Source organism: Salvia miltiorrhiza, chromosome 2 (genome assembly GCF_028751815.1).
Source record: "Salvia miltiorrhiza cultivar Shanhuang (shh) chromosome 2, IMPLAD_Smil_shh, whole genome shotgun sequence".
Classification (NCBI taxonomy): domain Eukaryota; kingdom Viridiplantae; phylum Streptophyta; class Magnoliopsida; order Lamiales; family Lamiaceae; genus Salvia; species Salvia miltiorrhiza.
In genome coordinates this window covers 32,634,377-32,657,926 of record NC_080388.1, presented here as the reverse complement: position 1 = coordinate 32,657,926, position 23,550 = coordinate 32,634,377, and the positions used below count along the sequence as shown (strand labels likewise).

Sequence of the window (23,550 nt, the reverse complement as noted above, 5' to 3'; positions counted from 1 at the left end):
CATTTTCGGCTTTTAAATGTTTTTTCGAACAAATTCTGGTGTGGTCCATGCAATATTTTCCAAAGATTTGAGAATTTAATAGAGAAATTCTATTTGCTATTTTTATTCCGTTCACACCATTATTACATATCAGATTCGGTTGCCTGCGATGTTTTTAGATATAGATTTTTGAACATCTTTTATGGTACTATATCTTTTACAATAATCTTTGAAGATCAATGGCTTTTACTACTTTGCAATATTATTTCTATGTAAAATAATTAATAGACATATCATTTTGGAGCAATAATGGTAATGTAGCAGTTGCTAATTAGCTCACAGCGACATTAAAATTCGTTTGATATTAGTTACATCCGTACGTAATGTTTACAATATATTATACTCTTTTAAAAAAAATAAACTCACACATAAATAAATATTGGGATTTTACAATAGTAGATTTTATTTTATGCAGCAATATTGCAAAATTTTAATAAATGGACCACGTGAAGCATTTTGATAATACAAACCATTAAAATGACTCAGAGATTAAAAAAAAATGTAATGTTACATGACCAAATTGAGCTACAATTCCAATTTACCGGACCACCACAAATTGATGGCACCTATATTAGGTGGATATTTCTTTTGTTTTATTGTTGAACAATTTATTTTTGCGAATTGCTAATATAGCAGGAACCCAATTTAATCAAATTTTCTCAATCTTTTAATTTTAGAGTACTTGTATAATTTATTTGACCGCATTAACCAGAAGTGGAAGCACGATTATTTTGATTATTTGTTTGTCATTGTGCATTTTAGAATCATCTAAAACCCCTAAACAAGGTAACTTTACAAAGCTTTCCTCACAAGTTATTTCTCTTCAAATTTTGTTAAATCGTTGTCTATTATTTAGTTTGTAGAAACAAATTTACCATTTCTTATTGCAGTATGTCACGTTAATCACGACACGCAAAATTTTACAAATATTGTAAATATGTCGTGAATAAAAGTGTAATGGACTAATTTCATACAATTTCACAAAATATGATCAAATATGAACGTATGACTCCGACTATATATCCAGCTCATTTTTCTGCCGGCCAAATTTGAATGTTTTTTGAAATGTCAAATTTTCTTACATTCAAACCCATTCACCAATTTGGTTCAAAGTTGAAGCTATAAAGTATAATTAATCCAAAAATTCACGGTGATACAAAATAGATTAGTAATTAGTAGGGTTATAAATAAATCAAGGCGCTCGCAAACTATTCGAAGCTCGGCTAAAAAAAAGTTCTTTCAAGTTCAATTAGAGAAATTCGATAAATAAACAAACCAAACTTGAGTTTGATAGTATTCAATTCGTTAGCTCGTGAACATGTTCGTTAAGTAATTTAACTTGAAAAATATAAATTATTAGTAGGTACAGGTTATATTTATCCACTAAAATTAATAATAACTATATTAAATCTCTAATTAATTATGTTTGTTATAAGAAAATAGTTAATACTGTATTTTTTATTTTGAATTAAATAATTTGTTTTCAAAAGAAAATAATCAATATTTTGAATATAAATATAAATTTAGAAAGTTGGTGAACCTCTAAGTATTCAATAAACAAAGTTCGGGATTCAAACTCAATAGTATACAAATCAAACTCCAACACACTACTATTCGATTGGGGTAGTTGGATTACAATACCCCTAGTAATTAGCGGTAACAAAATTATGTGATTATAGTAGGTGACGGGAACCAAAATGAAGGATGTTTGAAATATATGGTAAATACGGCAGAAATGAATATTTGCATAACGTAAATATGGTAAAAAATACGAGATGGAAATATGGTGTGCAGGAACATTAAGATACATGCAATTCACGGTGAGGGGAGGGGACCTCAAATGCAGCCAGAAACTATATCCTTAAAAGCTACAAACATGCACAATCAAACCTTGCCTTACTCCACAGACATTTTTCTCCTTTTAGAAATCCCATTTTTACTCTGTCACAGAAATCAAGCTCGTATAAATAAAGTGAATAAAGTTAAATATTTTTGAATAAATTTAAAGAGAGAGAGAGAGAGATCCGGTCAGGATGGGAAAGAGGAGTGGAGCGAGGATTTGGGCGATAAATTAGATTGAGATAGAGGGGCAAAGCATTCAAATAGCATGCGTTAGATTTGCATTAAAAAGTTTTAATTTTGAGAAAGAAGAGAGAAAAAACTAAAGGTAAAAATTGCAATTTTAGTTTCCTTATGTTTCGGTTATGTCATATAAGTGATCTGATCTGTGTGTCGCTCGGACACCCTTGAGCAAAAATCTCATGCTTACTCTCCTCTCTCCCATTTATTTCTCAGTTGTGTGTGTGAAGAAGCAAAAAAATTAAAAATTATAAGTTGCAATCTTTATGTGGGAGGGGTGTTTGTATATGTTTCCAAATTAATGAAATGAAAAAAGTTGTGCAATCTTGACCTCATGAGTGTGGAGATTTTGCGTAATCTAAACGATGGAAATCTGGGTTGTTTAAATTCTTTCAGATTTTCCATTTGGGGTTATTATTTCTCAAACCCCTCAGATTTTGTGTTTTCCAGATTTTGGGTATCTCAAGAATTTGATAGGGGATATGGAGGATGACTTGCCATTTATGATCATCACTTGTCCTTTAAATCCCAAGATTTATTCTTGATTTTCATGGATACAAGGGAGGGAGGATGGCTCAAGAGGAAAATGTTTTTGGGTGCAGCTATAGTGGCGGTGGCGGCAATGGAGGAGGCGGTGGCGGCGGAGGCGGTGGTGGTGGTGGGAGTTGTAGGTCTAAAAAAATTAAGCCCAAAAAAGTGCCTCAGAGAGGATTAGGTGTGGCTCAGCTTGAAAAGATTAGAATAGAGGAAGAGCAAAAGAATGTGATTGCTTCTTCTTCACCTAGTGATGGTGGTGGTGGTGCTACTTCATTTTTGGGTGTTCAGAAATTTAGGCCAAATCTTGCCCCATTTCACAACTCACCACCACCATCATCTTCATCAAATCTTTCTTCCCCAAATGCATTGTTTAGGCACTCCCAATCAGCCCCCAACATTGAGATTCTTCAAGAAAGTTGCTCTGTTTCAAGGCATTCAAATGGGGAGATTGGTTCAAGACCTATGTTGTGGGGTGGTGACTACAATCATCATCTTCATCATCATCATCCCTTTGCATTTGATCTGCCCTTTGAGCCCCCCACCCCCACGGTTTTGCCTCAGAGATCACACCATTTTCAGCCACCTCCATCTTCAATGGTTAGTTAAGTTTGCTCACATGATGATATAATGAGTGTGTGTGTGTGTGTTTAACTTGTTGTGATTTGTTGCAGGTGAATTCCATTTCACCATCATCAGTTCTAACTTCTCATTTGGAGCCCCCTTCAAACCAAAGTTCACTCCCTAACAACTATGCACCTCAATGGAGAGAGGAAGACAAGGTATCTTTACTTTTGAGACTATTATTTTACATCAAGAAAATGATGTTTGGATTATGGAAATAAGGCACCTTTTCAGTTTGGCTTATATACATTGTTTTGATGGGATCGTAGATGGTTGGAGTGAAGAAGAGGTCTTACCCCTTCTCTCAAGAAAGTCCACCACCCCTTTCCTCTGCACCACAACACGACTTAGCTTTATGTAGCAGTGGATACTCACCTATTGCACAACCAAGAAACAAATGCATCAGGTTCATATCAGAGCACTATTAGTCTCTTTTTGATGTTGTGAAAATTGCCAAAACTCCTTATTCTTGATGAGTGGTTTGAGGAAGTTCATTGCTTGAGCGTAGGCCAAGTGAAGTTGCCGGAGATGGTGAGGCTCTAAACGGAGATTTCCTAACGTTGGCTCCTCCGTCCTCCAACTTCAACCACACTCAACCAAGCCAGGTGCAATCAATGTGTTCAAATTTCAACTAATTCTCATTTTCTAGCATTTTGGTGGTCTTAACTCAAAGTTTTCGCGTTTTTGGAAATCCAGCAGCCTGAATCGAGCGGAGCGGTGAAAGAGTCGTTTAACTTCTTCCCGGTTAAGCTGTTTGCGAATCAAAGGAGCAACAGTGAAGAGGGTGATCATACAGTTGATCTCAGTCTTAAGCTGTAGAAGGTTTAGAGAGGAATTCTTGATATTGTGTGTAATGTATTTTATTTACTTTGAACATATATATATATATATATATTTTCAATGTCAATTCTCTGCATTGTGGTTATCATCATCATCCTCTTTGGTCCAAACAAAAAATTGGCCTCTGTTTAAATTGTAAAACCAAATTGAAATGAGTATTATAGGACAAAAGGCAAGATGCTTTGGTTGGCCTATTTGTTGCACTAGTTTTTGGTGTTTGCTTGGGTTTTAATTGGATGTGTCCAATGCACTTGTAGGCGTGCAATGGTATCGTTTCTTGAACATATGTTTACTTGTTGCGTGGGCATTGAATTCGAAATTACTGCCTTCGTCTTATGCAGTTTTTCGAAATTACTTGTTGAGGGGGGGATTGTGTACAATTTCATATTGCAATTGCAAAATATTGAAGGGTTGAAAATGATTTTTTATTTTTATTTTATTTGCTACTTCTTACTTGAATTTTTCTTTATATATAAGAGCCATCTTCAGTGGGAGGTGTTAAGGAGAGGCGCTATAAGGTGGTCTCCACCTTAGCACCTCTCATTCACAGCGCGTTGGCTCTCGCTAAAATCTTCATTTTCATTTAATTCTATTTTTATTCTACTATTATAAAATTAAACATTTCATTAAAATTTCAATATTTCATTACCTAAAATAAAATAAAATATAGGATTTTAAAATTAAAAACATTACAATAATTAAAAATTAGGTGAAATTAAAAAAAATAAAAAAAATAGGATTTTAAAAGAAAAAATAAATAAAATCAAAAAACAAAATTTTTAAAACCCTACCCACCCCACTCAACCGCTATTTCCTTTCTTCTTCTTTCTTCCCCAATCCACTGACTCCCCCATTTCTCCTCATTGTCTTTCCCCATTTTTCTCTTGCAACTGCTCCTATCTGCTCTCTCTTTCTCCTGCAAAACACTATCTTTTTTTTAAAAAAAAAATTGTGCGCGTTGAACGCACGCATCTCCATTTTTTCCCCAAAGTGCCCGACACTATGGAAATTAACGACTCGGGTCGTGCTCGCACGACAATCCAGCGCGCGCGGCACGCCAATTGCTCGGCCTGATCTGACTCTCCAACCTTGCGCTAGAGTTAATTGCACAAAATGAGAACCCTTATTTAAAAGGGTTAATTGCACAAAATACACCAACTTTAGTCACTTTTCCATTCTGCACATGAACTTTGAAATTTACATTTTTAATCATAAACTTTGCAAGTATTTCATTTTTTCCTTAAAATTGAATTTCCTCCAATTTGATGTTGATGTGGATCCTATGTAGCAGTCGGAAGTGTGCCACTTATTTCACCGTCCGATACATGGAACAACGTTATTTTTTTAGCTGTAAACAACGTCGTTTTGTTTGAAATCACGAAATTATATTTAAATTTCAAACCTTTGCTTGATTTCCCATTTCGAATATTTCTAGGGTTTCTTTGACTATCCATTTTCTTTCTTCTCTCATTTGCGTCGCCACTGCCATGAAATTCAGGAAGCACACATTCACAAACTGGGCCCTAGCTTAGATTATCAAAATCGCCGCCGCCGCTGCCACTGAGGGACGGCGAGCAGTCGCCGTCATCCCTTCATCTCCGGCGAGGTATGGTTGTTGCTTTTCGTTCCCGACAATTCGCCTATGTCTCTCTCTTTTTGAAATCCAGATTGCACACTCAAAGAATCAATAGAAATCGCCGCCGTCGCCTTGCAATTTCCGACGAGTAGTCAGCTTTCCTCCAACAGATCGTCGTTCCACCCTCCCCTTTCTCTACAGAAGCCGCTACCTAATCCCCCATTTTCTCGTTGAAATCGGCACCGTCCTTCCCCTTTGCGAAACTATCGTTGTTGTCCCCTTCGACGGGAGGATCGCCACCCACAACAGACCAGTGACAAGGACAAGCCTTAACAACAACATACCGAAAATCGCCATAATTCATGTAACCCTAAAATTTACAGATGTAAAAATGAAAAAAAAAAAAAAAAAACTAAATTGAGGGATTTAATTCATATATGCTCTAGTGAATTTATTTGTTTGTCCATCTTTCACAATAACTTTAAACAAAGTCTTCTTTGTCGACCACTGATTCAGTCCATGGGTGATTCATCAAGATCTCCGAACTTGAAATATGAAACAAAGTATAATAAATACATCTATTCAAAAATGAACATCTCAAATGTATTTGAAAATTTTGAAAGTTTTTATTTTGTTAAATTCTGTTGGCATTCCAATTATACGCAGACGTCCACGTTCACATAGATGAAATGTTGTCATTCTGTTGTCGCATGCTATTTGAAGTGCTAATTTATACCTTTTGTATCACATGATAGAAACAATTAACAATCAATAAATAAGAAATTATTAAATGTATTATAATAATTTATAAATCTTCTTACCTCAACCTTCCTCCAACATCATTTGTGTTGCATGTCTTATAGTAAAACTTATCTCCACTAAAAAGTAGCTTAGTAAAACACTTGTTGCATGATATGTATGACCAATCACCAATAGTTTCTATCCTTTCACACGACCCGTAAGAAGATCTTGCCGATCAATTTCGATTAAAGAATCTCACTTTGGATTGTTATTGTATGAGTTTTTAATATAAATATTAGCGACTTTTTCTTGAAGTTTTTAATTCTTGGATTGTTATTGTAGAGTTTTGATATGCTGGGCGAATAAAGTGAGCTCCTCCCTGAGCGCTAATCTTAATCATCCTTTTTTTATTAATATTTTTTTTTCATTCTCTTATCTCTCTCCTCTCTCTCTTTTTCTCCTTTCCCTGCAACTTACCCGATTGCTGTTCCCAACGAGTTTCACCATATCAAAATGGAGATCTCAAAATTCATACTAGCTTAAAATTAAATTTATTGGTCTCACAGAGTGTTAATGATTCAAGATTTAAGAACCTGTACTCCTTTTGTTTACAAGAAAAAATGATGGATAAAATGAAATAAAAAAAAATCATTTGTTTTTTTGGCGTTAAATTGATGCATAAATTAAACAACAATGGTTGCTTGATTCTCTTACTTTGCAAATTTGGATAATTTCAACTGTTTCGAAAGTATGAGAGAAGAGAGCACACAAAGAATTCAATCATCTCATTATTTATTTTCGTTGATGTTAATTCATGTTTAATTTGAAATCCAAATTAAAAAAAATGGAAGGATCTGACTTCACGTATAGAGGTCCGATGGAGAGACAATTGGGAGCAAGGAAACAAAAATCAAGAAGAAGAAAAAAAGGAGATTTGCAAAGACATGGAGAAATGATAGTAGACGCGAGAGTTGGGAAAAACAATTAGGTAAGTTGCAGAGAAAGGAGAAGGAGAGAGAGAGGAGAAAGATATGAGAATGGAAAAAAATAATAAAAAAAAGAAAGAAAGAAAGAGAGAGAGAGAGAGGAGAAAGATAAGAGAATGGAAAAAATTAATAAAAAAGCTGGTTAGGATCAGCGCTCACGGAGTCTCTCACCTTATTCGCCCAGCATATCAAAACTCTGTTATTGTAACTCTGTACGAATTGGTAACCTTTTAACTTTATGTGAGAAATAAATGTATTAATATATAGAAAATGAGAGTATTTCATATAATAGAAAAATACCCTTGTAAAAAGTTTCTTTACAGAATTGTATCATTAGTATTTTTTAGTTCATTGTAGGAAATCAGAAAATTGATTAGCATAATCATCTCATAATGTGCATGATATAGATTTGCCCCTATAATAATAATAATAATAATAATGAGATCTATTAGTATAGAAAGTTCTATGAATTTAAACATAGAAAATGAACTGTTAATTTTACTTAAGATCTTTTAGTGTAAAGTTAATGAACTTTTAAAATTTTCATTGCATTGTTTTGTTTATGGTGAAAAGTATGAAATAATAATCTGAATAACATTTGTAATTCATAATATTAGCTATAGTATTTGTATTTTATATTCCCTTCATCCCTCAAATAACTTCATATGTTTTTTTTGGGGTTGTCCCTCAAATAACTTGTGTTAATAGGCAAAAGTGCCTCATTCCTTATTCATATTTTGAAAAATGCCCACCCTTATCATGCAAAGTTATCCATGCCCTAAATTACTAATTAACCCTTAAGTGGGTCAACATCAAATATAATGATTTCGGTTCTCTTACACAATCTTACACATTTTTGAGTTTCAATGCATTTCTTTACAATAATGACCGAAATGATGCATGCAATGATTTTGTAAGTCACTGTATATATATATATATATATATATATATATATATATAGTGTTCATATCTTTAAATTGTAAATATATCAACCGGACACTAATTAACACTTAAACAATATATTAAATTAAATTCAGCAAAATAGTAAAAATTAATATAAAGATACAAATAGATAGAATACAAACTTTTATTTCGATATATCATCGATCCGGCCGGTGAAATGGCCAGAGCAATGTATCCGACCGGGTACATTTCAGGTAAAAAATGACCCAGCCGGATACATTTTTCCTTGACAATTACCGGCCGGATCGATGATATATCGAAATAAAAGTTTGTATTCTATCTATTTGCATCTTTATATTAATTTTTACTATTTTGCTGAATTTAATTTAATATATCCATGCGTATCTATCTTAAATTTTTTTTTTTTTCCCTTTAATATCTTAATTTCAATACATATATTCTTTGAAATTATTTGTGTATATATATATATATATATATATATAGGGTAGGGTTAATATAAAAACTCCTCTTAAGATGAAAACTAGGAATCAATTTAAAGCCATTGATTTAAATAAAATAGAGGGCTGAGATTAAACTACAGATGCACAATTTCGATTGCATAGATGCACAGTTTCAATTGCATAGATGCACAATTTCGATTTACTTGAGTATTTTGCATTGTTGGTTTCAATTGCATAAATTGCATATTTTTTAAGTGCACAGCAAAATATAATAGATGCACAGTTTCTTTTGTTGACTAAATCCTAACCATTAGATCTAATATTTAAAAGATCAAGATTAGGTTCCTAGTTCTCATTTTAACAGAGGTTTTTATTAGAACCTCTTCCTATATATATATATATATATATATATATATATATATATATATATATATATATATATATTGTGTTATTCTTGAATGTTGATATATAGTACTATATAACACTATATATATCGTGTTAATCAATCGATATCTTTAAATTTAATATATATATATATATATATATATATATATATATATATATATACTCAAAATATGTCCCAAATAAATGCATGCTTGTTACCCAAAAAAATCATGCATGTTACCAAGTGAATTTTGCAAGAACCGATACATAAAGGTCAAAAATATCTTTCTAAAAAATTTGATTCCCTTTTGATAGACATAAAACCGATACAATCGGTCCATTCACTTCTCTCTATTTAACACTATATTTACTTTAAAATACTAGGGTTTTTTACTCACCACACACCTCTATCGGCTTCTTCACTTTTTTTTACCCACCGAGAGAGAGAGTTCAAAATATTGAAGCACGACTCATCCATGGCATCTTCTTCACATGTATTTATTTTTAATTTTCATGAAATTGAATAGAATAGAATAATTTATGCTAAAACACGATCGGTCCGGCCGGTGAAGTGGCCTGATAAATCGATCCGGCCGAGTACATTATTTAAATGAAACATACGGCCGAATCGATTTATCCGGCCACTTCACCAGCCGGACCGATCGTGTTTTAGCATAAATTATTCCATTTTAATTAGTTGTATGTTTATATTAATTATTAGTAATTTACTGAATTTAATTTAATTATATTTGTTTAAGTAATCATTATTGAATTATTATTGCGAGTTTTGCTGGGTATTACATTGCATTGTTTATGTGGTTTTTGTGCAATTTAATAAAATAAAGTATTTTATGCCTATAGAGCAACTATCCGGCCGGCACTATGCCCGGAATAATGCGTCCGGCCGGAACAATTTCAATCTGAAATGTTCCCGGCCGGATACATTTTACCGGACACTTCACCGGCCGGATAGTTTCTCTTTAGGCATAAAATACTTTATTAAATATATCTGTATGTTTACGTTAATTATTACTATTTTACTGAATTTAATTTAATTATAATTGCTTAATTATTAATTATTGAAACTATTATTGCTTGGTAAAATATTAAATTGCAGTTTTTTAATATTTTACTGAATTTAATTAAATTGCTTGGTATTAATTGCAGTTTAATAATTTACTGAATTTTTACTGAATTTAATATTAAATTGCTGAATTACTCGAATTTTACTGAATTTAATATTAAATTCAGTATTTAATATGAATTTAATTGCAGTTTAATATTACTGAATTTTACTGAATTTTAATATTTTAATATTACTCAAATTACTGTTTTAATATTTTACTGAATTTTACTATTTTACTGAATTACTGAATTTTAATATTATTTAATTAAATTGCTTGGTATTAATTAATTTCGCCTCTTTTTTAATTATGCCTATTTGTATTATTTTTTAATATTTTACTGAATTTTATATGTTTTCATTTTGTAAATGAATAGGCGAATGTCCCATATCTTCGTCGCGACACTATAGACCAGATGGAGGTTGCTATCAGCACCTACTATAGGGATTCACATTTTCCGGAGCTGGTTGAAACTTTAAATGTGGTCGGCGAACAGTGCAATTCAGATTTATTGGGAGATCGAACGAAGGAACATACACTCCTCCACTATAATCGTCTTCGACAACATAAATCTCAGGAAAATGTGGCTGGGACGCCAGCAACTGAAGCAAATCATTGTCATCGGCAAGAAGATTTTTACTGTATACCCTGCCATTTAATCTCTTCGTCAAATAATACAAGTTGTAATTAGTGCTCAATGAATTCTCCAACATCAGGTGATTTATCATGTACACCGTACTGGCCATTGTGTCTCCGAAAATATGCAAATTCTTAGAAGAGCCGCCGATGTACTCATAACCATTGAAGGCACCTCCATAATTAACCACAAAGTATCTCTCATATTCATTCATCTACAGAAAAAATAATAAATAAATAAATATATGATGTAAAGGGAATAAAATGTTAAAATACAACATATAACATGTTAATACACTCGAAAAATATCTATCCGCCCGGGAAAGTTTCCGAGGAAATGTGTCCGGCCGTGTATTACATGATATATAATTACACACGGCCGGACACATTTTCAAGGACACTTGTCCGGGCGGATACATGATTTTCGAGCATATTAACATGAGTTATGTAGCAATATATATGTATAGAACTAAAATGCAACTAATAATTACTAATTAATACTTTAAAACATGATAGAATGTGCTCTAATTCACATGTATTTCCTTCTAACGTGGCTTTAAATCATAGTATGCTATAATATGCTAATAATTCACATAAGCATATAGGATCAAACAAAACATTGAAAATAAACAATAACCAACTTAAATTACATTTCAAACGTAAAATGACATACCTTTAAACGTTCGGATGAGAGAATTCACAAATAATAGCTTCACCACTTGAAAAATATTAGAATTTCTAATGAGTTTGAATGTTTTTTCACTTTGAGTGCTCGGATGAGAGGATGAGAGAATTCACTCATATATAAACAAAGATTCCTTCATTTCACGTGAATTTCAATGAAATTAGAGTGTTTGACATGAATACTTTACTGACAAGGCTATTTCACATCATATTTGTCGTTTATCATCAATTTAAAAAAACAAATATGTCCCTTAATTGAAGGCTAATTAATCGATGAAATATAAATACAAAAAATTAACACAATCCATATTAGCACTCAAAACACACATCGGAACCAAAAAAACATCTATCCGACCGGAACTTATATGCGTCCGACCGATGAAACCTTATGTCCGGTCGGACACTTTGTTTTTCCGGTCGGACAGTCTTTTTTTTTCCAATGTGTGTTTTGAGTGCTAATATCGATTGTGTTAATTTTTAGTATTTATATTCCATTGATTAATTAGCCTACGATTTACTTGTAAAACCTTCGATTTTAATTCAAAAATAAATAAATATTATTTTTTCTGTCAGTCTTTCACATGTTCCAACACTTATTTGACCGATTTCAATCTTTAAATTGATGAATTGATGTTTTTCTTACACTTTAACAACTTTTGTCATAGATGTGTAAGAACTTTTGCGGAAAACAATAAGAACTTTTGCGGAAAACAATGCACATCCATCACATTCAAAGGGCATTTTCGGTTCTTCACTTATTTAGGGCATGTAGTGCTTTACATAGTAAGAGAGGGCATTTTTCAAATTATTCATAAGAGAAAATGCACTTTAAATTTCGCCTCAAATAACTTCTTATCCATTTTGCGACATTACCCACCACTAGTAATACATCATTTATTCTTACTTTCTATCTTTTTAGCACTCTCAATACTAATATAACACATTTTCACCACTTTCAATACTAATTATAACATTTTTTTTCACCACTTCCAATACAATTAACAACTTTGTCTTAAAAGTCAAATCGATTTCGAATTGAATCAATGACAATTTTAAAAATATGTTTAGTATAAAGATTTTTAAAAATATGTGTTAATATGAAAGTTAGGAAATAAATCAAATAATATTAACAAAGTGTTATTATTTGGATTTATACTCCCTCCGTCCACGATATCGTTTTCACTTTTGTCACTTTGATCCGTCTACAATATCATTAAAATTTTGTCATTCAGGTGTGTCCACAATATAATTTCCACTTCTATTTATAGCATTAAGGTCCACATAACACTTTATTTCCCTCCACACATTTATAATGCACTAATTATTAGGTGCGGCCGGCCGCATAGCATGCGGCCGGGTCGCCCGCGCCCCAAACCCGCACCTCTTTTCCCTGCGCCCCAAATTATTACATTTGTTTATAATCATTGTTATTTTTAATAAGCATAAGATATACATTTGTTTGCACAAATGTATACTTATGTTAATATAAGTAGTTAACATCAATATTGTGAAGAAATGTAATGTTTCAAAAACATTACCTTTCTTTATAATAAGCATAATTACAATAAATATAATATTTTTGAAATATTACATTTCTCCATAACAATTATTACATTTGTTTATAATAATTGTTATTTTTAATAAGCATAAGATATATATTTGTTCGCATAAATGTATTCTTATGTTAAAATAAGTAGTTAACATTAATATTGTGAAGAAATGTAATGTTTCACACTACAAAGAAAAAAATAGGATTACCGACGATAATTCCCGCCGGTAAAAATAAGGCGACGCCGATGATCGGATTACCGACGGCAAGGTGCCGCCGGCGATCCACGCATCGGAAATTTGATCACCGACGACAAAAAGTGGCGGCGGAGGTGCCGCCAGTACTTAGCGGCGGCAATGATGTCGCCGGTAATGTGACTGGCCAGCGATGGCTCGCCAATGGCCGGAGGTGGCTCGCCGTTAGCAGTCGGTGATTATATAATTTTATTTTTAATTATTTAATTATTTTATTTATACCCACAAGTATTTTCGTATTTATACAGTATTTCAAACCTTAGACGAACTTTCCAGTCAGTCACCCATCTTAGTTGTGCTCTAAGTCAAGCACGCTTAACCTTGAAGTTTCTTTCGAGTGATCACCAGTAGAGAACACTCGTATTATTGATATATCTATTACCTATTAATTCATTTAAAGTCTATTTCAATATACAATATATATCATATATTCATAACATTAGAATATGACGAGATGATATCCAAGTGATGTTGTTAATTACGGATCGGTCTCGTTTCCACCTTTATTTTTATGTCGAAAAAATATTTATTTTTTTATTATTATTTATTATTATTATTATTATTATTATTATTATTATTATTATTATTATTATTATTATTATTATTATTATTATTATTATTATCAATCTAGTTTATAAAACATAAGTATTTTAATTTGATAATTTATTTGCGGTGGCCGGAGATGATGCCGCCAGTAATTTTCGCCGCTAAAACGGTGTTTTTTTGTAGTGTAAAAAACATTATCTTTCTTTATAATAATAATTAGTACTTTTTATTATAACAATAATTACAATAAATATACTCCCTCCGTCCCAATTATATAGGCTTATTTTCCCTCAATGTATGTCCCAAATATATAGGCTTGTTTCCATAAAAGTAATAGTACTATTTTTTTACTCATTTACTATTATATCACTATTTAATTCTTTAATTTACTCTAACTTTAATTCATCATTACATAATAAATATGGGCATATTAGAAAATTTACTTATATTTTTTCATTTCCAATTATTTTTCTTAATCTTTTTGTAAATACCAATCAGTTTATATATATGGGACGAAGGGAGTAATATTTTTGAAACATTACTTTTCTCCATATCAGTTATTACTTTTTATTATAACAATGATTACTTTTAATAAACATAAATATTATATGATCAAATAATTATTATCGTAAGGAAAAATAATTATTGATATATGTATAATGCTTTATATTGAATGAACGTAAATATTTATATTAACATAAGCATACATTTGTGCGACCAAATGTATAGCTTATGCTTATTAAAAGTAAATACTCATATTAGAGTTTAGTGTTCAGATTTTAGGGTTTAGGGTTTAGAAAATACTATAATACTTTATATTGAATGAAGGTAAATACTTATATTTACATAAATATACATTTGTGCGAACAAATGTATATTTTATGTTTATTAAAAGTAACAATTACTATAAATAAATGTAATAATTTGGGGCGCAGGGCCACCCGGCCGCAGCCAATACCAACCCTTTATAATGAGACTCAAACTTCACTCACATCAATATCCATTATTATTCACTATTTTTTTTAAAATTCATATCGTCCACAGTATGAAAACGATATTATTGATGGATAGAGTAAGAAAAGAAAACGGCCAATATTAAAAGCTTTAACTTAAAAAAATTTGGATAAATCCACACAAATTTCTTCTGTTGCATGCCACCAAATATATTTTGTCGAAGTTTGATGACAACTAAAATTTGCGTGATCGTATTTGTACTAATATTTCTTTTTTGGATGAATTTGAACTAATATCATTCCAAAGTTGAATTTGTGACTTGCATTACAATAAAATAAACAAAAACTAATGTAAATTATGCAAGAGAGGTTGATATGTCAAAATCCAAAGACAAAAAACTAGTCACTTTCAGGTTTCTAGTTTCAGTCGCTTTTTCCCAAAATCGCGTTTAACAAATCAAACGCAGACAACAAATAGATTCGCTAACTAAACCCACTTCCCTCTCTCTCTCTCTCTCTCTCGCTTCTGAGAAGCCAACAATGGCAATGGCATCAGCTTCTCTCTCTTCCTCCACTCTCTTCAAATCCAGCACCTCTCACCCTCACTCACCATCTTCCTTCCTTCCTCTCCGCACATCCTTTAAATCCAAAAACTCCATTAAAATCCCGCTTCTGGTAAGCAGCCTAAAACCCCTGCTGCCGGCGGCAGCCATGAAAGAAGAATTCGACACGTCCATTTTCGCCAACGATTTCGGCGGACCGCCACCGATCGAGGGGTTCAGCGATCTGGAGCCCAAGGAGGAGCCTGAGTGCCCGCCGGGCCTCCGCCAGTACGAGACCATGGCCATCTTACGCCCCAACATTTCCGAGGACGAGCGCCTCGCCTTTATTCACAAGTACGAACAGGTAATTCTTCTTCTTTTTATTTTTTATTTTTTATTTTTTTAAGCTTTCTTGTTGGGAATGTGTATATTTGTGGTGTTGCGTCAAGATTTTTAAATCGTCTCTAGCAGCTTAACTGCTTATACTTTGCTAGAAATGAACATATTGTGTGCTAGTTTGGATTTTGGAGAGGAATGCAATATTATTCTTGTTCAATGTTGATGATCATAAGCTAGATTATGCAAAAACTTGCGTACCCCCCGTTAGGGTTCACCAATTCCCAATTACAGTTCATTACTCCCTAGTTAGAGTTTATTAATCACAATTAGAATTTTTAATTAGGGTAGATGAATCGGAGTGTGCCTCCTCTTGGATTATGCTGAAATATAGGATCTTCAATTGAATGTGTTCTACTGTAGAAAGGTGTTGTGAGGAAGAAGATGGATTGTGTTCGTGGTAGGCAGTTTCCGAGTTATGCAACGTATAATCTTAGGAGGCGTTTACTTTGGATGATAGATTGAATTTACATTATATAGGATTGAGTATGTGAATGATTACATGATCCAACATTCTCGACGTTGTTCAAAGTTCAATACACCAAACTATGCTTTAGACTAGCCTATAATGTTATCTATCCAAGCTATATCGCCTTAAGTGAACACCACCATAGAGGTTCAATACGCCTCTTGATGGATAGGAAGAAAATCCAATTGCAGCTTCTTCAAAGGAAATAGAGAAAATTGTACCAATTAAGTTGAGGTTGCTAAGTCTAAGTGAAGTATTTCATTTAGCTGAAACTGTGATGAAATAATGAATCTATGTCATGATTTGCTGTTACTGAAATATGACTCTTGACGGATAGGACAGAAAATCAAATGGCAGCTTCTAAGTATGTGAAATAGAGGTAATCGTTCTACATTTTGCTGACGAAATAATGAATCTACTCATGTGAGTTGGCGTTGTTGAAAGTGCAACTTACAAGAAAATGCTTTTCTTCCGTATCATCTCCATGTCCAGATCAAGTAACTGATTTTGTTAGAAGGGAAGTGCGCTTGTTTGTAATTCTCTAGGATGTTTGAGAAGTCGTGTGATGAAACTCTGTTTCTACGCAGTTGCTCTGTGCCGGGGGGGCTATGTATGTGGAGGTGTTGAACAAAGGGGTGCGCCCGCTTGCTTACAGCATCAGGAAGAGAAACAAAGCTGGAGAGACCAACACTTACTTGGACAGTATCCAGATTCTCTTCACTTTCTTCACCAAGCCAGAGTCAATCTCGATTATTGGGGAAACCCTACAAAGAGACGATGATGTTATCCGCTCATCCACTTTCAAGATAAGGAAGAGGAAGTATTAGTGACCTTTCATTAAGTATGGTAAAGGTTGTGAGCCCTAATCCCTAAACCCACCAGTTTGATTTTGGTTGGATAGAGAATGAGTTTATTTTTGTTGAATGCAGAAAATATGGGGTGGGTTTACGCATCGTTGAATCTCAGGATGAAGGTGCAATGGAATCACAATTTTGAAGAAATATATATCTAGGATGGCACAAGGTTTGCTATACTGATTCATCTTATGCAGTATTGCTAAAACTATACATAAACAATTGTATACTGATTGGGGAGATGGAGGGAACCATCGTTATCAATATTACCAATTTACTCATCAATCCATGTGAATTGTGATGTATAGTTGTGTAATGCAGGGTTTCTAAGTTTAGTTTTGATTACAATTATGTAGTTGCATATTGTAATAAAAAAGAACTCAAATGCCTAAATATGTCATTTAGATCGCAATCATTATTATATTGCACAATGTCAATGGGTATATCATAAACTATCATATTTTTTTCAATTCTATCATCAATTATCAATTTTGACCAATTGATACTGAAGTTACATAAAACTAGACAATTTTTTGCATATAAAAGCTTAATATGATCGTCACGAATTTGGTGTGACTTGATGTAACAATGATGTGTTTAAAAATGTCATATAAGTTCAAAACAACATTATTCTGAGACTAATTTTCTATTTTACTAGTAAAAATTGAAAAATTGAGCTTATGTGGTGTTAATTTTCATTCTTACACAATATTTCCACGTCGCAACATTCATACTCAGTTCTCAAGTATCGAAAAAATTGTCCCAATATATATTTGCATACAATCAGTAGCTGAATATTAAATGGTGAAAGTCAAATTTTCATGATATAATTGAAAAATAAATGGCATACTATAATATTTGAATATTTGAGTGCAAAATTATTAGAGTTTCAGCAAAAAAGTGGAGTATGTAAAATTAGCTTTTTGTCGGATTTTGGACTCCAGCAGCACCACACAAACTTTAATCATTCATCTCTCCAACAGCAACAGTGTCTTTCTCAGACATGAAATTAAAAATCTGAAGAAATTCGTAGTGGCGTTGATGCATGCTGCTGCTTCTCAATCGCAGATACTCCTATGAATTAATTGTGGTCTGCTCATCTTCGTTGTGCCCTCTCTGCCCTGCAAACTGCAATTCTCTGAATATCTGCACAAAAATTCAAATTTCAATAAGAATTTTTTTAATTTATTAATTTTGTAACAATAACTGCCACAACTGATTATTGACACCAACTTAGTTGTCAATAATGAATGAATGCTTCATGGATTGCATCTGTTTTTGTTACCCAATTCTATCAAAAAAAAAAAAAAAACTACCTGATGCAAATACAAGAATACAGAGAAATTATTGTATGCAAGTATAAAAGACAGAAGGAAAAAAAAATATATTCTAAATTTGGCGCCAAAAAGAAAGTGTCAAAAACGGTGTTTTCATAAATTAATCGATAGTAGGTAGATCACCGTTCTGAAATATATATGTAACTTTGTAATTTGCAATTAAATTTTAGTGGTAGCAAAATGTGAATTGTTTGTTAATCTTCTTGTGATCAGAACAAATGATTGCTGGATCGTTTGTAAATCTTGTTGTGATTCTCATAAAATTAGACAGGTATTCTTAGAACTTCTCAAAGAATAGTCCTCAGAGCCAAGGCATCATCGTTGAGTGTAAGTTCGTATTACTGTCTTATTACATAAGCTTAAATTCTTGGTAAGGAAACACAGGTTGGTGCTTGTACATCCAATCACAGTTTATCTATGTGTAAACCCTATTTCTGTTGCTCAGTTGAATAAGCTGAAACAGGCTGCAAATTAGTGTGGTTTGCCGGTTGTGAATTCTTGTTTAATGTATCATTAGCAGGATCGCGGAACTGCCAGTAGTCTTAAGAAACAGCTAGCAAAGCTATTTGAAGAATCTTTGAGAGTAACAGTCCCGGAGGTGGATATCGAGGCTGCTATTGCTCCTTGTCAAAATCCAAAATTTGGTGATTACCAATGGTATTGCATTTCCCTTTTTATGTTGTAGTAGTACAATTTTTTCTCATATTTTTTAGTAGGGTATTTGATCTGCTCTTAAAACTTTTGGATTATATTTTTGAAAGCATTATGTATTTGTAATGCGTAATCATCATTCAGTATTGCACCACCTTTCATTACAAATTTTAAATTCTCTCGTTCGACAGCAACAATGCGATGGGCTTGTGGTCAAAAGTTAAAGGAAGGAGTACCCAGTTTTAAAATCCCCAACAAATAGGACAGGTTTTGATGAATGTGTTTACTTTTTTACTATATAGTATGGCAAAAGTATGATTATATAAATGATATGTTATGTTGGTTTGGAACTTGGTTATATGAGATGATCTGTTGTTTGTTTATTTTCTTGGCCATTAAAGCAAATCTTCCTCCATCAGAAATGATACATGAAACCTCAATTGCGGGGCATGGCTTTGTAAATGTTGTATTGTCAAGCCAATGGATAGCCAAGGTAATTTCAGTAACAATGCTTTAGTTAGATACTCTTTATGGGCTTATATGGATCTTACCGAAATTGTTGCAGAGCATTCATAACATGCTAGTAGATGGTATTGAAATGTGGGCTCCTAAGCTTTCGGTTAAAAGGGCTGTGGTTGATTTCTCCTCACCTAATATAGCAAAAGAAATGCCCATATGCTGGAGTATTCAATATGGAGGTTTTTTGAAGAAACCATGTTGGGGACTGGGGGACGCAGCTATGTACCTATCTTTGTTGGTGATTATGAGTAGCAGTGCCATTTCTCAAGAAGAGATTAATTTGTAGTTATGAATTATTGTTGTTTTAGTTTATTATTTTGAAACTTGTATTTGTGAAGTTGTCAAAGAGAAACCAAATTTTGAACATTTACCTTTAGTTGGTAAAATATCTTTTACTTTCTGGGGAAACTGCAGATTTAGGTTTTTATTTTACTTTCTGTTTTTTTTTTGCAAACTTTCAAAAATTTAGGTTTTTATTTTAGTATCCTGATTAGAGATTTCAGCTTTTTGTTTATTTATGAAGTGAATGCAACAATGTCATAAGATGTCTTGTTGGATTTTATCTATAAGTTGTGTACAAATTTCCATTTGGTTGAAGATGAGGGACCTCCTCATGGTGCTCCGATGCTGATCTTAATGGCAGCTGTATTGTTCATTATAAATTCTTTTATATACTAATGCTGTTTGATTGGCTTCCAGTTTGGTATGTTAATCGAGTTCCTATTCGAAAAGTTTCCAAGCATAGAAGTTGTCAATGATCAAGCCATAGGAGACTTGGAGGTGAGAGCTGAATTTGAATATCCTTCTGTCTTTATAGATCCTGTGTAGTTATATTCTCCAGCTCTGTGTTGAGCATGCAATTCTACTTGATGATGTTAACCTATTGGGTTTTTTCTTGATTCATTGTGTTGGTTAACCATCAACAAACAAAATACCGTATAAGATTTTTTCTCTTATAACTCATTTAACTTTGAATAACTTATAACACATCTCTATCTTCAGAATTAAATACAAATGCTCATTTTTGTTAAAAGGTTTATGGGTTTTGCTACTTGGGATTCATCAATTTCCCAATTGCTGGTTTCTCAGGCGTTTTACAAGGCATCAAAGCTAAGATTTGATAGTGACCCTGCTTTCAAGGAAAGAGCCCAGCGGGCAGTTGTCAGTCTTCAGGTAGAATGGTTTGTCTTCCCTGATGATCCTGAAGAATTGTTTCATTCCCATTTTGACTTTATATAAAACGGGAGCGCCTGTTTATACTTTCTATGTGCGGTGCTATATATATCTATGTATCAAATCTACAGGCTGGGGAGGAGAAGTACCGGAAGGCTTGGGCTCAAATTTGTAAAATCAGTAGGGGTGGATTTGAAAAGGTGTATCAGCGTCTTGGAGTTGAGTTGGAGGAGAAGGTATGGAGGTTTCTATGTTTTTTAAGTTTCTCAGGCTGGTCTATTTGAAGCTTTTGATGAATACTCGACAAGGTCTTTGTAATATCTCTTAGTATTATTTCCTAGAAGATCTTTACTAGTGTATTGTAAAAATCATTCCCATTGACCAATTTTTGGCTTCTATGCCCCTTGCATTACATATCATCTATTTTCCTTTTCCCAGGAAGAGAGCTTTTATAATCCCTACATTGCTGGTGCTCTGGAGTTGCTGAAAAAAGAGGGATTAATTGAAGAAAGCGAAGGTGCCCTGTGGTGAGTTTCCATGTTGTAAAAAACATACCCCTTATTGTTGTAAAAAGGGATGGTGGCTACAATTATGCATCAACAGATCTTGCTGCCCTGTGGTGAGTTTCCATGTTTCTAGGTCCGCTAATTTATCTTCTGTTACGAAAGGTTCTTTGGGATCGTTTTTCTTACTTTATCGTAGCATATATACTACAAGATCAGACTATCTGGAATAGGGTCAGGATAATGGTGCCTATTAGACTATCATTGCAAATTTGCAGTACAAGTGCTGATACGCTAATCATTTAACTGATAGAAACTTGTATCTGTGGAAAGTGTGCTTGTTTTAAGACTTACATGTACAACAAGTAGGTATCGACTAAATGAGGAGGAGGTTGACTGGATTATATACCTCACTGATGTTGGCCAAAGAGAGCACTTTGAAATGCTTTTTGCTGTAAGTCTGAATGTCTTACACTCATGGTTCATCGTATCTTTGTATTAGATACCTTGCCTGCCGGAGTTGATGCTGAGAGCTTAGGGATGTTTTTCAGGCTGCCAAACGAGCCGGTTGGCTTCCAGCTGATGATAGTAAGTATCCAAAAACTAGCCATGTTGGGTTTGGGCTTGTTCTTGGAGAAGATGGAAAACTGTCAATTATTGGATGAAGCCAAAAGTAGGTGCAAAACAGCTCTAATTGAAAGAGGTGAGTTGCTGTATTCATTGGGACTACCGGCTTTCCTGCATAAACGTGAACTGAGCCTGAATTGATTCATATTGCTCGACTTATGCTCTGAAATGAGAAAACTGGATCCAACAAGTGCTTCAAATGCATGCCCGGCAAAGATAAAGAATGGACCGAAGAGGAGCTCGATAAAACTGCCCAAGCAGTTGGATATGGAGCTGTTAAGTGAGTATCCTGCATCTTCGCTTGTATGATTTGCAGGGCAATACTGCTGTGTACCTGTTATATGCACATGCTCGCATCTGCATCGTCGAAGAACTAAAAAAGGTACTACAGCTCCCTTCTTGGCTATGAGCTTTTATTGATTTCACAATGCTTTCTTATGTGGTAATAATATATTTCAAGCTTTTCTCTTCTTTCATAGATGCTCATGTTCTTACTAGGGATTAGTATGCATAATTCCATAGAGGCGCAAAGAAATCATCTTTGAAAAGTCGAGAAATTTTTGGTGAACTTGAAGATAATTAACTTGTTATTCACAGCTTATAATAATCTTTGAAACAGATTGTCTTGGGTCATCCCGATGAACGTGTTTTAGGGCTTCGTAATTATGTTATGGATATTCTTGTGTTTCTGTTTAGATTGTGGAAGAAGCATGTACAAATCTTCTCCCAAATGGGTTGTGTGAATATTTATACAATTTATCACAAGACTTTACACCAACTGCCAGGTATGAATGAGATTTCTAAATTTGTATACTCTATTATTAATCCAAATTGTCTAATCTGCAGGTGGTGGGATCAGTAGAGGAACGGCGGTTGTTATGACAAAGTGTTTCCATTTGCTCGGAATTACTCCTCTTTACAAAATTTAAGGCATACCTATTCTTGTGAATTAACCTTAATTGGAGATGCAAGATTTTGTACTTTCTTCCAACTGTTAATCCTGTATTTTAACTCGAGTGGTAATTTGGTTGTGTTCACCTACGTTTATTATTTTTTCAATAGTGGAATCACAATGATGTAATGCATTTATTTCGTTTTACTACCCCTCCCCGTTACATAGTTCCATTTAAAATTTACATCTGTAAATTGCATTATACACACTTACTATTAATGACAAAATTAATTTTAGTAAGATGCTTTCTCTTCAACATATATCACGACGAAATATTTTTAGTAAAACGCTTTCTCTTCAACATGTATCATGATGAGATGCTTTTCTCTTCAAAAAACAGTAATACTCCCTCCGTCTCAGCTTTTTGTATCCACTTTTAGTTGTATTTACTACTAAAAGTGGATACAAAAAGATGGGACGGAGAGAGTATATGTTAGCATTATATCTTATCTATGTATTAAAACATGACTATTTGCATATAGATATATGCCAGCATTAGATGTATGTATAGGCACAAGACTCCCCCATACTGAACTTGGATATTTATGATTGATAATAGAATATGTTCAAAATCGACGAGGAGCAACATCCTGTGATTGTGATGGTGAGAATTA

General features: G+C 33.3%; 2 protein-coding genes, 1 long non-coding RNA gene and 1 pseudogene across 7 annotated transcripts; 3 read left to right on the top strand and 1 right to left on the bottom strand.

The window, feature by feature from the left end:
• Positions 1 to 1,941: 1,941 nt before the first annotated feature.
• Positions 1,942 to 4,192, top strand: LOC131012039 (uncharacterized). Of its 4 annotated transcripts, none has more exons than XM_057939949.1 (6): positions 1,942 to 2,206; positions 2,680 to 3,252; positions 3,327 to 3,434; positions 3,546 to 3,682; positions 3,785 to 3,881; positions 3,976 to 4,192. In XM_057939949.1, the coding sequence occupies exons 2-6, from the start codon at positions 2,689 to 2,691 to the stop codon at positions 4,093 to 4,095; spliced, it is 1,026 nt and encodes a 341-aa protein (XP_057795932.1). In that variant the 5' UTR covers positions 1,942 to 2,206; positions 2,680 to 2,688; the 3' UTR covers positions 4,096 to 4,192. The 4 variants fall into 4 exon arrangements, with proteins under 4 accessions (XP_057795932.1, XP_057795931.1, XP_057795929.1 ...); XM_057939948.1 differs by having other exon boundaries at positions 2,569 to 3,252; XM_057939946.1 differs by having other exon boundaries at positions 1,944 to 2,206; positions 3,973 to 4,192.
• An 11,151-nt stretch (positions 4,193 to 15,343) lies between these two features.
• On the top strand, positions 15,344 to 17,589 carry LOC131012037 (30S ribosomal protein S6 alpha, chloroplastic-like). Of its 2 annotated transcripts, none has more exons than XM_057939945.1 (3): positions 15,344 to 15,819; positions 16,908 to 17,166; positions 17,250 to 17,589. In XM_057939945.1, exons 1-2 carry the CDS (start codon positions 15,454 to 15,456, stop codon positions 17,145 to 17,147), a joined length of 606 nt encoding a protein of 201 aa, XP_057795928.1. In that variant the 5' UTR covers positions 15,344 to 15,453; the 3' UTR covers positions 17,148 to 17,166; positions 17,250 to 17,589. The 2 variants fall into 2 exon arrangements, with proteins under 2 accessions (XP_057795928.1, XP_057795927.1); XM_057939944.1 differs by having other exon boundaries at positions 16,908 to 17,172.
• Positions 17,590 to 17,979: 390 nt separating this feature from the next.
• On the bottom strand, positions 17,980 to 22,019 carry LOC131012038 (uncharacterized). Its single transcript, XR_009097170.1, has 2 exons — positions 21,767 to 22,019; positions 17,980 to 18,320 (listed from the first exon to the last, which is right to left on the bottom strand). It is a non-coding gene; the product is annotated as an uncharacterized LOC131012038 (long non-coding RNA).
• On the top strand, positions 18,314 to 23,083 carry LOC131012036 (arginine--tRNA ligase, cytoplasmic-like; annotated as a pseudogene).
• Positions 23,084 to 23,550: the final 467 nt, after the last annotated feature.

Excerpts from the sequence above, each read along its gene's own strand:
- LOC131012039 (XM_057939946.1), top strand. The coding sequence starts at position 2,689 with ATGGCTCAAGAGGAAAATGTTTTTGGGTGCAGCTATAGTGGCGGTGGC. Across the intron at positions 3,435-3,545 it reads AATGGAGAGAGGAAGACAAG|ATGGTTGGAGTGAAGAAGAG; the intron begins GTATCTTTACTT and ends ATGGGATCGTAG. Across the intron at positions 3,683-3,784 it reads CCAAGAAACAAATGCATCAG|GCCAAGTGAAGTTGCCGGAG; the intron begins GTTCATATCAGA and ends GCTTGAGCGTAG.
- LOC131012037 (XM_057939945.1), top strand. The coding sequence starts at position 15,454 with ATGGCAATGGCATCAGCTTCTCTCTCTTCCTCCACTCTCTTCAAATCC. Across the intron at positions 15,820-16,907 it reads TTATTCACAAGTACGAACAG|TTGCTCTGTGCCGGGGGGGC; the intron begins GTAATTCTTCTT and ends GTTTCTACGCAG.